A 13,701-nucleotide genomic window follows, 5' to 3' on the forward strand; every position below is an offset into this window, starting at 1 on the left:
CCCCTGCCCCAATTTGGATTTTAGGGTTTTAAAGCCCAAATATTTAAAAAAATCATTGCATGGCTGAAGTCAATATGGATAAACAAAGCCAAAGCTGAAAATTACAAAAGTAGGCAACACTGGATACCTACCATATGTCAATCCCCATGCTAAGTACACTTACACAAGAGTTTTTAATCTTTCAGTTAAACCTTTTGAAGGAAGTATCACAATCTAAAAACTAAACACAGTCTTAAATAGTTAAAAAAAAAATTAAGTATATAAATTACACCAAGTAGAAGAAATTACACTCCCAATTTGACTGTCCAAATTGTTCAACATCAAATTAAATGACTCGGATTCAGAGCAACAGTTGGGTAAATTGTAATTTTTTTATTGGAAAACAAATATACAACTTGGAATGGATTTGAGGCAAATTGTGCCATAAGCAGATTTTCTTTAAGTGGCTAAAACAAAGTTTAAAAAGCAAGTTAACAATAAAAGAAAATGTTTCTGGTATAGGACCAGCAGTACAAAAAAATAGTGTACGAGTACCTGGATAAAACACCCGTTTTGCAATAGTGCAACTTTTAAGTACATATTGTTGACTGTCCGTAGTCCACGCAGAGTTACAACTCCACACTTCAACAACAACATGCTGACAGTTCCTAAAGAAAACTACTCAAAAAAAAAAAAAAAAAGGCATAACCCAGATGTTCCCTCATTTGACCAACTCCATCTAAGTTTAGATGTGCAGAAGGGCTTAGATATATCCAGAGTAAGCCACATGCAACATGTTACTTGATCAATTTTCTAAAATAAGGTTTCAGGACAATGACAGTAAGATAAGGGAAGAAAACATGGAGGAATGAAGTCCTAATTACTATACATGCATATTTTTTTTTGACAGTAGGGGGAAACCTTTTACAGATAAGTTACAAACAAAGAAAAGGCAAATAAACAATTTTGTACAAGAAATTTAACACATTCTGTACAATGTCTTCACTTTGCTGTCATCATTTGTACAAACTCTGAAAAAGAAGAAGTATACAAAGATGTTGAGTCAATGGCAAAAGTCTGACAAAACCAATCACATTTACTCAACTACTGAGCAGTTCCCACTCCCCTGTCTTTTGTCAAAACTATAAAGTACAGAGGAAAGCTAATTTACTGCTAAAGCGAGATTCTTCACAAATCAAAAATTATTTATGATTATTAACAAATAAACCAAATCATTGCTTTAGTTTATCATATATAATACTTCTGAACAGAAGCATGAATAATTTCAGACTTAAAGCTAATTGAAGGGAAGGATAATCCAATGAAAGACATTAAAGTCACCTTAATTTTGAGGATCCTGAAATAAGTTTAAAGAAGCTTTTCAAACTGTTCCACAATGGTACCAAAAATGGTAACCAAAAATGGTTTTATCCTAGTTTGGAGTGCAGTGCTTCTTTTAAAAGGGTAGGATCTGATAGTAAAGCACAGGATACAGCTGTGACAGTGCAAAGACTTACCTTCATAGTTTACTTGACCATCACCATCAATATCTGCTTCCCTGATCATTTCATCAACCTCTTCATCTGTTAACTTCTCTCCAAGGTTTGTCATCACATGGCGAAGCTCTGCTGCACTAATATAGCCATTACCATCCTGCAAAAAATTTAGTAAAATGTCTGAGCAATATTATCGATGTAATGAGCTAGATAAGAAGTTTATTAAACTTCACATTCGGGAGCAAAATATACTTTAGAAATCCACACAAACCTTTATTTAACTATTTCTTAGTTCCAAAGTCAATACCTCTTCTGCCACAAAACTAATACTATATATATATATATGTATATATATAAAAACTACTGGGCTTCCCTCATAGCTCAGTCAGTAAAGAATGTTATTAGGAAATCTTCTAAATTCTTAGAAAGCTTCTGCTTGATATTAAAGTATGTTGGCAAATAATCACAAAAACAAATCTTCAGAGATTAAGAGATCCTAATATATTTAAAAATCCTCAAATTAAAATGGAACAAATCCAGTTTCAAATACTTACTTTATCAAACACACGGAATGCTTCTCTAATTTCTTCTTCACTGTCTGTATCTTTCATTTTTCTTGCCATCATTGTCAGAAATTCCGGGAAGTCAATTGTGCCATTACCTGCAATGGTATTAGGTGAAGTATTACAATATTTGAAATATTGAAATATTACAATAGAATTTAAATGCCACTTCTTCAACTCCCTCTTCTCAAACCCAGAATTAAAAAGATGTACCATCAGCATCTACTTCATTAATCATGTCCTGTAACTCTGCTTCTGTGGGATTCTGCCCAAGAGATCTCATTACAGTTCCCAATTCCTTTGTTGTTATAGTTCCATCACCATCCTTGTCAAATAGTGAAAAAGCTTCTTTGAATTCTGTTTGAAAAAGAAAACACAATCCAAATGTACAGGTTAAAAATAAAGTAACCTAAGCGAAATGTATTAATCAACTCTCAAAGATATTATATGGAGATAGGACCTGAAATGGGATTTTTATTCCTGAAGGTGGAAAACCTTGTGGTATTTCAAACTTTTTAAGTTAATCATATGTTCATACTGATCTACCTGGGAGTTTTTTCCATCTAAAATCTCACAGGGAACTCCAAAATCTAGACTAGATAAAAGTCAAATTATTGTTGAAAAAGCAGAACCAAAAAACCCCAAATGTCTGCTTCTGTATTTTCTGTTTAAGCTGCTCTGTGGAACACAATTCTAAATTACAGATCTAACCTACACTCACAATAGAAAAGGACCAAATACGTTTATTTCTGTACAGCAATTGTACTACTTACAGTAATCCTTACAGTCAAAACTAAGTCCATTTAATCACTTACTAAATCAAAAACAAAAAACTATAAACTTTAGAACAACATGCATTAAGCTAGTTTCCTTTTCTGGAGGACAGAAGAGGCTATCACCAAATAATCTGTAATGATGTTAACAATGGGATGATAAAGGCATATATGGCCAGTTTTAACTGTTATTATCACTGAAAACAAAAATAATTTAGACCTCTCTTCAGAATATAAATTCCGAGCTTGCAACAGAATGAAATATATTATTGCCTAAAATCTTTAAGATACTATTGTGAAATGATGCTGTTTTTATCAATAGTTCACCACTAGTTTACATGGAAAGCTACTAGAACAGTCTAGGATACCCGAATACAGAGAAACTAGAGATTTACTTTAACAGTGCAAGAGAGCATATTAATAAGCTAATAACAAAGCGAGTAGGAGTAGAGATATTAGGCTCAATCAGCAAGTAAATACAAAAACATAAAGCACCGAAACTAAAAGCAGAATTTGGAACTCAACTGCCTGGGCTCTGCTACTAACTAGTAATTGAACCTTGGGCAAATTTTCCACCTCAGCTTCCTCATTTTTGTTACTTAGGGCTAACTGTCCCTTCCCTTGTGGCTCAGCTAGTAAAGAATCCACCTACAATGCGAGACCTGGGTTGGGAAGACCCCCTGGAGAAGAGAAAGGCTACCCACTCCAGTCTTCTGGCCTGGAGAATTCCATGGACTGTATAGGCCATGGGGTCACAAAGAACTGGACACAATTGATCAACTTTCACTTGTTCACTTGGTACCTACTTTCTAAATTAAATAATTAATGTAAGTAAAGCACGTTGAACTATGCCTGGCAAGTACTTAAGTATCAAGAAAGAGATGATGTCATTTTCCTGTAGCAAAACTACAGAGGAAAACTTCTCTTGACTTTCGAAGTCCTTTACTTTCTACCTTATACTGCCAAAGGGTCTCGCTCCTATTTGTCTCCTGCATGTAGATCTGACCAAATTTCTTATCCTTCTCTCTTTGGCCATTACATCTATGCCCACTAATGAAGACTTCAGTTAGTCCACTCATCTCTCTCAACGTAATACTTTTATTTCTGACATCCTACAGGACATCTCCCCTAGCTGACCTCAGGGAAAACTTAATGAAAATGAATTCCATATACAGCAACCCTAGGAACACAAGCAAGTTACCTTAACTCTTTTCCCCTGAAACGGGCCTGCTGAATTCTGCTATTGAAATACTGCCTGATTCTTTTTTCATCTCTACATCCAACATTTTGGTTCATGGCCCCATCATCTTTTATCTGGACTATCACAATAGCCTCCAGATGGGTTCCACCCAAGTGGGTTCCAAATGGGTTCCACAAGTACCTGAGTCCTATTACCATTTTGGATTATCACATTATTTTCTTCTGCTTTGATTCTTTTAATTGTTTAGCTTTAGACTAGTATTACTGTAGTATGTGCTACTTACTCTCAGTACTAAACAGTCCACTCCATTTAAATGTTAACTTGTTTTCAGAGAAACTCACCCAATATTAGAAGCTTAGAACCAAACTACTGACTGATCTTATGAAAACATGCAGTACTAACCTAGACCAATTCAATGACAAAAGTAAATCAGTAAGTCCTACAAAGAGCAGAATTTGATAAAAGTATTTCCACTTTACCCGAGTCTTTTAAAAAAACAGATGTACAAATACTGTCTGGAAGTATGTAAACTACTAAGAGTTTGAACACATTAGCATCTATCACCTAGTAACTTGGCCTCCAAGAAAATTACTTAAGAGATTTGTATTTAATTACATTCTCCGCTATAATATAGGCATCATTTAACACCATTATGTACAAAAATCCCCAGATATAACTATCAGACATAATCATTTTACTAAATGACTTAATTTCAAAAACTATTTCTGAAAGATGCATGCTACACATCTATGTATGTTCTAAATTTCAGAAAGTTTAAGAGGCAGAAATACCTGTAAAATCCTGAAATAGAAACAAACTGAAAAATACAATTCACCTGCTTTTATAGCTCACCACCTGTGCTTCAGAACTTGTTTAATCTTCATATATAGAAGCCTATCATTTTAAACAAGTAATTCCCAGGAATGACTTGAAATATAAACCTAGGAGTCAAAACTCCAAAACACAGTAAGAAAACAGGTCTCTTCAATATAACTGATGGAACCTCCCAAAATCTATTCTAGTTATGCCTAAGTTGAAACTTTCAGAAGTCATATTATTACTTGTTTTAGATTTTCATTAGCAACCACAGGATACCTTTCTAATTATGTTTTACATAAATTCACATTATTATTAAAACAGGTTATCGTAATTAAGACAAATCTAATGTCTGTTTACCAATTTCTATTTATTTATAAAATTCTGAACTTAATGATCCTTTAAAGGCCATATATTTAAATCCTTAAAGGCCTTTATTATTGAGTAAGATTAGTACTTTTTTTTAATCAAGTAAGTTTTATCTCTACACTGAAATTTAAAACTTTAGGCATAAATTTCTTTAAAGAAAAAAATTATTTTACATTTTCCCTTTAAACACCAACAACTAACGACATCATGGCAATTCATCAACAAAATTAACTTGCTATTATTGATGTCACACTAGACTGTTCTGGATTGCTCTTTAAGACCAGGGTAACGTAACAATTCTAGACACTTCACCTAAACTATAAGCGTACATTTTTCTAAGCGAAGTTACCTGCTAGAGGAATTTTAAATCGGTCAGCATATGAAGATAAAGCTAACTGAAAAAGTACCTTAGTATATTCAACTTTGCAACTCAAAAGTAAGGGACTCTAGGAGGAGGCAGAGTGATTGTTAGGATAGAGTAGGTACTGCTTTAGAACATATCTGTGTGGCACACATCTTTGAAAATTTATATATTCAGGAAGTATTTACTCAGTCCTTACTGTGTGGGAGGTAGTGGGAAACAAGAGGAAATAAGGATTTTTATTTTAGTAGCATAAAAGCTTTAGCTCCTCTACTTTAAAGGTTCACTAAAACCTGGGCTCCAAGAACAGCTTTATTAAAAGCCTAGGAAAAGGCAGGGTAGGGAAAGAACCTGGAACAGATTTTTCTGCTACTCTCACTAGAATTTAATTGTATGATAGGAACCAATGAAAAGACAGAATTTATCTTAAGGACAATGTTCCATGAACTGCATGTATTTTTTACAAAAATGCTATCAAGTATTGAGGATTGATTCTCTTGAATTTAACAGACACAAACTACTTTTTAAAAGAGTTGTATGTGTGTTTGGGAAAGGAGTAATGAGCACCAGCTATGTAACTGGCACTTTGAATAATTCACTATCTACCCTAAAGTGAACAAAGCTGTGCCATGCAGAACTACCTGACTGAGACTACGGAGAAACAAAGGCAAAGAAGACAGGTCTATTAGAGAAGGTAAGAACTTAAGATTGGAAATAATAGCCTGAGTCATACATAAAAAACTATTCCAGAATAACTTACATTTCATCAATACACCTAAAATACTATAATATGAACAAAAGAAATCATTTCCAAAGCTCTGCCTGACTCCTTCAACATACTCTATACATACAAATTTACCAACCCTAAAGAGCAAATTCCCAGCTTAAGTCAAATGCACATAGTAAGAAATAAAAATAAAGCCTGTCAAATTGGTCCTCAGTGCTAATAGCTTTCTACTTTATACAGTCTAAGCAAATATTATCTGTGATGAGAATTTGAGATTATTGATTTCTGGCTCTGCCAAGACTGTGTATTAAGTGTGGGGTAGTAAAGTAATACCTGAGTTTCAACTGGGTTTCTCAGTTTTCTCTAGCGTTTAAAAAAAAAAAGCTTTAGTGCTTTTGAGCCCTTGAAACTCCTTGCCTATCAGGAAAACCATTGCAGTTAAAACTGCCTGATGCTTTCCTTACTAAGTCTCTCTTTAATCAAAGTCAAGGAATAGAGTTTGAAAAGCATTTCAACACTGAAATTAAAAAACAAAACAAAACAAAAACCCATTTAGAAGTTTCCCCAATATTCTGTTAACTAGCCACCTCAAAAATATTCGAATAAAATCAAAAGTACTACTGGTTCAGCATAATGACTACATGACATCAGGTTTTATATAACAATTTCACATTTTCACAGCAAACTAAAGGATACAAAACAAACTCATTTCATTCAATAGCTGTCACCGCTTTTAAGATAAAATTCAAATTTACTGCGTCTGTAAAACAGAATACTAACTTTTGGATCTAAGTTTTTCACTAGAGAAATGGTTATTCCCTGACTGACCAACCGTACATGCAATTCTAAGGTTAAGATATTAGTTACTTTAAATCACAGTTAAATTCAACATTCATTTTCTGATTTTACATTTCAAGTTAACTACTACTTGGCCTCTTTTCTTGTGGAGACTGATTTGAAGTTTCAGTGTTAAAAACTGCCCAGAATTAATCTTTAGACTAAAATAACCTCAAGAAAAACAAAGAGCACCCCAACACCAGGCTCAAAAGTATATCTACATAACCTAAAAACATGTCTTTAATTACAGTTAGCCCCACACATCTTACACAGACAAGTTTTCCTTTTCATTTGCCAAAGCAGGTTCAATTACTCTCTTACATTACACTCGTTCCCATCTACTACACAGATCAAAGTCAATTCTTTCATACAAATATCTTTTTTTGAGAATGGCTTTTCAGTTTATAATAAAATTCAACAGGTATAACCTAGCAAAATTATTTCTCACCTGCAATCTGCTCTTCAGTCAGTTGGTCAGCCTAAAAAGAAATCAAAGAAATAGGTAAGTGGCTTGACAGTATGTAGTTTAACAGTTACAGAAACAAGTTTAAAAACATTTCGGGTTCATCTGGTTTCATAAACTTCTCAACTTCATTTAGTTCACTCCTTAGTACCAAACACAGGGAGCAGAAAATACATCTGATTTATCTCCAAAGCTAAGCTACCTTGCCCCCAAGTTTAAGATGTGAAAATATTTCAGAATATATTCGAAAGTCTAAATTTTACATTAATTTTAAAAAAGCAAATCTAGCACACTAACACTACAAAGTTTAATTGGAATTGTACTCTTCTAAATCAAGGATAGATGCAAAGAAGCATTGTTTCCTTTCTCAAAGTTTGTATATGTAAACTTAAGCTCATCTCCTCAGGTAGATAAAAACCATTAATACCAGAAATCTCCACCGAATCAAAAAATCAACAAGAACTACATTTAAACTTTCCCTGCTGCTAAGTCACTTCAGTCGTGTCCGACTCTGTGCGACCCCATAGACGGCAGACGACCAGGCTCCTCCGTCCCTGGGATTTTCCAGGCAAGAGTACTGGAGTGGGGTGCCATTGCCTTCTCCGTAAACTTTCCCTGTAAGTGATTAAATACTTCACTTGGACACGTGATGTTCCAAACCTCAAAAAACCCAAAGATTACTAAGCAAAACTCTTTATCTATCAAAAAGATAAAAATCCAAGGTGTACTGGTTGGGGCAACATGAAAGTTACCAGTTTTACTCCTCTTCACCTGCCATGCAACTGCAGAGAATCCAGGATTTGAAGTACATTATTTACAAAATGTTAAGTCCAGTTATTCATTTTCTTTTAATATTTAAAATTCCAAAGTGATAAGATTTGATATTTTTAGCAAATGGAGAACAGTTACTTGTTTTTACTTTAAAAAAACAAAAAGCATGTTCAGGCATTTGCTGTAACCCATTATATATGTTGCTTTTACTCAATCTTCAAACCCTAAATGGAATTAATAATACCATTAATACTCTATCTTACAGATGGGGAAAAAGGCTAAGGTTAAATTTTAGGGAGCAGGAGTACAAAATAACTAACATGTAGGGTCAGGATTAAACACTTGTTGGACATATCCTCAAGTTTTAAATTCAGAGCACACTATAAAGATACTTGCAAAATAATAAGGCTCCCTGTTCCTCATGTGGCCTTCATCTGTGGACATGCACTGCTTATTGGAACATATATCCAGAGGCACTGACAAGAAGTAGCTTCCTAGCTAACATTCCTACCTACAGAAGTCAAGCATACTGTGATTAATCCATTCATTTATTGATATGAAAGAAAAACAAACACTGCCTGGTTTCATTTTAAATGAACACACCCCTGGAAAGGATAATAACCTTAATACAGGATGGCATTCACATTTTCTCTAGGGGACAGCATGAGAACATTTGAGAAGAAACCCAGAAAAGCAGAAATTTCTTTCCCTAATCAATTTTGATTTGACCTTGAAGCAAATACAAGGTCTTTAGAAAAAAAGCCAAGTCTAGCAATTTAAAATTGAAAAGCCAATAATCAAGCTCAAATGCACAAGTTAATAAAATAAAAATTATCTACTTTTATCCTTAACAAATCCCAATTGTCCCAAGTATTTGGTATAAAATCAGATTGTGTTCTCTACGAATAAGAATTAAAACCCAGTAAATCCACTGATATTTTTTACTCTGTTAGAGGCTGATGATTTACCTCTGATCTAATTCCATCCTGCAGGACTTCTATCATTTCTAAAAGAAGGATAACATGGCATGGTGCTTTGAGGCATCACTGGTTTAGTATCCCAGCTCTGCCATGTGACCTTGGACATGTTACTCAAACTCTCATTGTCAACTTCATCTGTAACACAGAATATTAATACCTACCTTGCAGAGTCATTGTGCATTTAGAAGCTATATAAAGGGCTAGCCCCAAAAGTTCAGTGAAAATTATTTTATGTAAGTTAATTAACCAAAGAACCTACAATGTTAACATTAAACACCAACCTGACTAGTTCAACTTTCACAGTGAAGGTAGACAGGTGGGGCATTATCAAGCCCTTTACAGCAAACTCTCCATGTTTCTTTTTAACTTTGATTTAAGATGAGAAAATTTATTTCCACAAACTGAAGCCACAAGCCCAGGAACAAATGGGGCAGAAGAAATCAGTTTAGGACTAAAAATGTTAACCCGAAAGTGTGGAAAACACAGCAACATATGTGAACGCTGAAAGAATGACTGCTATGTGCAGAAACTGAGACAGTGGGGTTTTTTCAACAAGTTGTGAGGGAGGAGATTTTGGGAAGACTCACATATGAAAGCTGAGAAGGCTTTAGGAAGAAAAAAAAACTTTCTTTTGTATTTACTACTAACCCAGAGTCCAAGGCTTTAAAATAACCTTCATCAGTAACTTTCAGACTAAAAACTACTGAAAGTAAAAACACAAAGCTCCCTAGCACTGTAATTTGTAAGCTTTTTCCAATGACATGCAAATGAATTTGGTTCTTATTTTTGTCTATACAGAGTGTCATTTTCTTAGTAGAAGAACTAGAAGAATTATACTTTTGGGAAAACTCAAGCTCATTAAAATGTGTTTACCTCAGTGAAGAGTAATTCACTAGAGAGATGACTACTTCTTACTCCTTTATTTCTACAAATATCGCTTTCAACTGCTACTGTCAACTCTAGAGAAAGCTCCCAAACATTAGTATATGCTCAGGTTCCAGCTGAGACTTACTGGACTAGACTGTGCATTTTGAAGAACCACAGGTGATTTGTAAACACTGAGAAAAACAGAGTCCACTAATCTAGACTACATGTGTGACCTTAAGGGAATTATGTGCCTATTTAACATTTCCCAAATGGCATTCAAAAGTAGTAGGTATGGATACCATGGAGCTTATCTAGTCAAAGGTGGTATAAAAATAATCCAAAATTCTTATCTCAATAAATATATGAGTCCATAGGCTTGAAATGGAGCAAACTTTCGTTTTGCATTCATTCCTGTTTACTCCAAGTATTACTTACTTAGATACAACAAAGGCTTCCATGCTAAGCAAAAATTTTTCTAGTTTCAGAAGTCAGGGCATTTGTTTTACCTATATCAAAAGCAGTCTCTAAGTTATTTCAGATAGAACAGTATCTTGGCCCAAAAGGGAAACTAGAATAAACTACTTAAAAATTAGGACCTTTATTAAAGGCCTAATTTGATCAGTCTACCTGAACCTAGAACTTTCAATACTTTAATAGAGGCATAATTAATTTCTTTAGTCTAACAGAAACAGATCTTCTTGCTGTTCGATGGGTATTTATTTGGATTCAAGTGACCAAAAGTTCCACGTCTTCACATCTTTTACTTATCTCATCACCCCTGCCTCAAGTCTTCTTAATCAATCTCCCTTTCAATGACCATGTATCAACTATACGTAAACCCAACAGCCACATGAGCAAACTTATTCCGTATCAAATAAATTTTCATTCTTTGACTTTATGGAGTCCTAATTTTAAAACTTCAGGTCTTGTAATTATTAAATTACCTATGCCAGCGGTAAAGAACCTGCCTGCCAGTGCAGGAGACATAGGACAGGAGGGTTCGATCCTTGGGTTGGGAAGATTCCCTGGAGTAGGAAAGGGCAACCCACTTAAGTATTTTTGCGCAGAGAATCCCACGGACAGAGGAGCCTGGCAGGCTACAGTTCATAGGGTCGCAAAGAGTCTAACACAACTGAAGTGACTTAGCAAGGATGATTCCCAGTTTAGTTAACAATGACTGTCAAAAACACTCAAAACAGTAATGATGTGATCAGTAACTACAAAAGCTTACTTTTGGCAAAGGACTACGAAAGGGTAGATACAAACTGTGACTCATCAAGAAAATCTGAGATCTTGATTTAATTATCAGACTGATTAGAAACAAACTTATTTTTTATTTACATAATATAAAAAAATTCACCCCACAATTCAGAACCTTAATTACATGCCAATATTTTCACCTAAAAGAGTAAATTCAACCAGCATATTCAAATTTAGAATAAAATAATTAAAATATCAAAATGGAACGAGTACATCAAACAAATGTGAACTCTTCCCCCCACACCCATACAGAGTGGAGGTTTCAGTTGGTAAGGATTCCCAACTCCTGTTTAAGATGTCACCTTGCCTCCTGGACACACCCATCGCCTGTAACCACTTGGCAGAAGGAACCACAAAGTAAGTATTGCAAATTACCTCGCTCATTAGACTTTTTCTTAACAGGAAAGAACAAGAGTTCCGGTCTCAAGTGACAGGAAAATGCTTTAAAAAAATCCCGTCCCCCAATATACTCTTCTATCACCATAGTCTTTGACAATCATAATGTACAAATGAATTAAACCTCACTTAAAAGATGACCTGGCATTTTCGCTACGGAAATAGGGAGTTATTTTCAAGGGTGTTGGTGCGGGGCAATAGTGTTAATGGATCTTAAACATTTCAACGTGCACGTGAGCACTCAAAAGAGGACTGTGGCCCCTGTTAAAGGCATCCTTCCGATTGTTAGAGGGTAAGATCGACTTTGGCATCAGAACGGGAGTCATCCCGGAGCGGGCTTTCGGTGAGTGAATAGAAAAACGCCTTTCAAAAGCCAGCTGGAGTCTCTGGCTTTCTCTAACAAGATGCGCAGTGCGAGGCTGCGCCTGACTTCAGATACAGTCATTTCCTTCAATGACAAAACCACTTGAATTTTTTTTAGAATTATTTAGCCTGGGAAGTGGAATTAGGCCTCAAGGCCCATATGTAGCAAAAAGATCAGTATTCACCGAGCTTCCTCCTCGCCGCCGGGGGTGGGGGATGGGAATCGGACGAGGCTGCCCTCCCCAAACTTCGCCGGACCGGACGACCCCGCAGCGCCGCGGGACGCCCAGACCTCCGCAGTCCCGCAGGTGCCAGCGCAGCAGCTGGGGCTCGAGCCGGGTCTGGCAAGCGACGGCCGCGGTCCCGAGCCCGCCCCGCCCCCGGCCGCTCCCCGCGGACTCGGCCCACTCAGCTTGTCCGCCAGCCCGCTCGCGCGCCCCCAGCTCCCTCCCGGCCCAGCACGCGGGGGGCTGCGGGCTAACGGCGGCGCGGGCGCTCGCCCCGGGCCTCGCGCGCTCCCGCCCGCCCCCACGGCGCATGGCGGCCGCGCGCGGACAAAGGCGCTTCCTGGCGCCCGCACCAACCGTCCGTTGGGCTTTTGAATACGGCCCCTGGCTGACCTTTTGAGATGCCCGACCCAAGGCTTCTGCGCTCCCGCTCCTCCCGCCCTTCCACCCTCGCCTAACCCAGCTGCCCCCGCCCCGGCTCCATCCTCATCCAGCCTCTGAGGAGCTCCAAGGTCCCGGGGGCGCTGCGCCTGGCCCCCAGTACACCACGGGACACCTCCCTGAGGAGAGTGGGGTGGGGGAGCACCTGCGACACAACCGCCGTGGACGCCCCCAGCCTCTGGCGCACCATCCCCCTGGCGAAGACCACTCCTAGAGAGTGTGAGAAAGGCTAGTTCCCTTTCGTCCATTCGCTTCAGCCTCTTACCCCCTACAGGCCGAGCGCCCGCAGCTTAGCGACGCACTCACCATGCTGCAAGCGCTACCGGTCTCCGGGACGCAATCACACAACCACTCAGCTCGCTCGCTCCACTCGGACTAATTCTCCCCCTCCGCCCCCAGCGCCTCATAAACACCTCCCTCCGCCAGATCCCTCCGCCACACTTCAGATAACGGAACATCATAAACGAGTCCCGGCCAACCCCCTCCCCTCCAACGCCTCTCGAGACCCTTTTATCCACAATTATGTGATAGACGATGCAAAAGATAAAGGGAAGGGGACGAACGGATGACGTAACTGTGTTTCACTCCCTAGCGAGCCGTTGAAGAGCCGGTGGAGTGGCGCCTGAGAGGCGCTACTTTGCGGCGCGGAAGAGCATCGTAGTAACGACGCGAAGCGCGATGATCGTTGAGCCCTCCTCTGATTGGCTGGTTCGTACCTGCAATGCGTCACTGGGGCTCGCAGCCGCTGCCGGGACGCGGTGCAGCTTCTGCCGTTGCGGCTCGGGCCGCGCTGTCCTGGCAACTGCGGTTG

At 38.0% G+C, this 13,701-nt stretch overlaps 1 protein-coding gene across 1 annotated transcript; it reads right to left on the bottom strand.

Annotated features, from left to right (window-relative positions):
• Window positions 1–352: 352 nt before the first annotated feature.
• CALM2 (calmodulin 2 (phosphorylase kinase, delta)) lies at window positions 353–13,277 on the bottom strand. The gene is made up of 6 exons (XM_010838646.1): window positions 13,197–13,277; window positions 7,571–7,601; window positions 2,252–2,395; window positions 2,030–2,136; window positions 1,497–1,632; window positions 353–1,010 (listed from the first exon to the last, which is right to left on the bottom strand). The coding sequence occupies exons 1-6, from the start codon at window positions 13,197–13,199 to the stop codon at window positions 982–984; spliced, it is 450 nt and encodes a 149-aa protein (XP_010836948.1). The 5' UTR covers window positions 13,200–13,277; the 3' UTR covers window positions 353–981.
• Window positions 13,278–13,701: the final 424 nt, after the last annotated feature.

The sequence above is a fragment of the Bison bison genome, unplaced genomic scaffold (assembly GCF_000754665.1).
Source record: "Bison bison bison isolate TAMUID 2011002044 unplaced genomic scaffold, Bison_UMD1.0 scf7180017864101, whole genome shotgun sequence".
Lineage (NCBI taxonomy): Eukaryota > Metazoa > Chordata > Mammalia > Artiodactyla > Bovidae > Bison > Bison bison.

Excerpts from the sequence above, each read along its gene's own strand:
- CALM2 (XM_010838646.1), bottom strand. Across the intron at positions 2,137-2,251 it reads TAATGAAGTAGATGCTGATG|GTAATGGCACAATTGACTTC; the intron begins GTACATCTTTTT and ends ATACCATTGCAG. Across the intron at positions 1,633-2,029 it reads CATTCCGTGTGTTTGATAAA|GATGGTAATGGCTATATTAG; the intron begins GTAAGTATTTGA and ends AATTTTTTGCAG.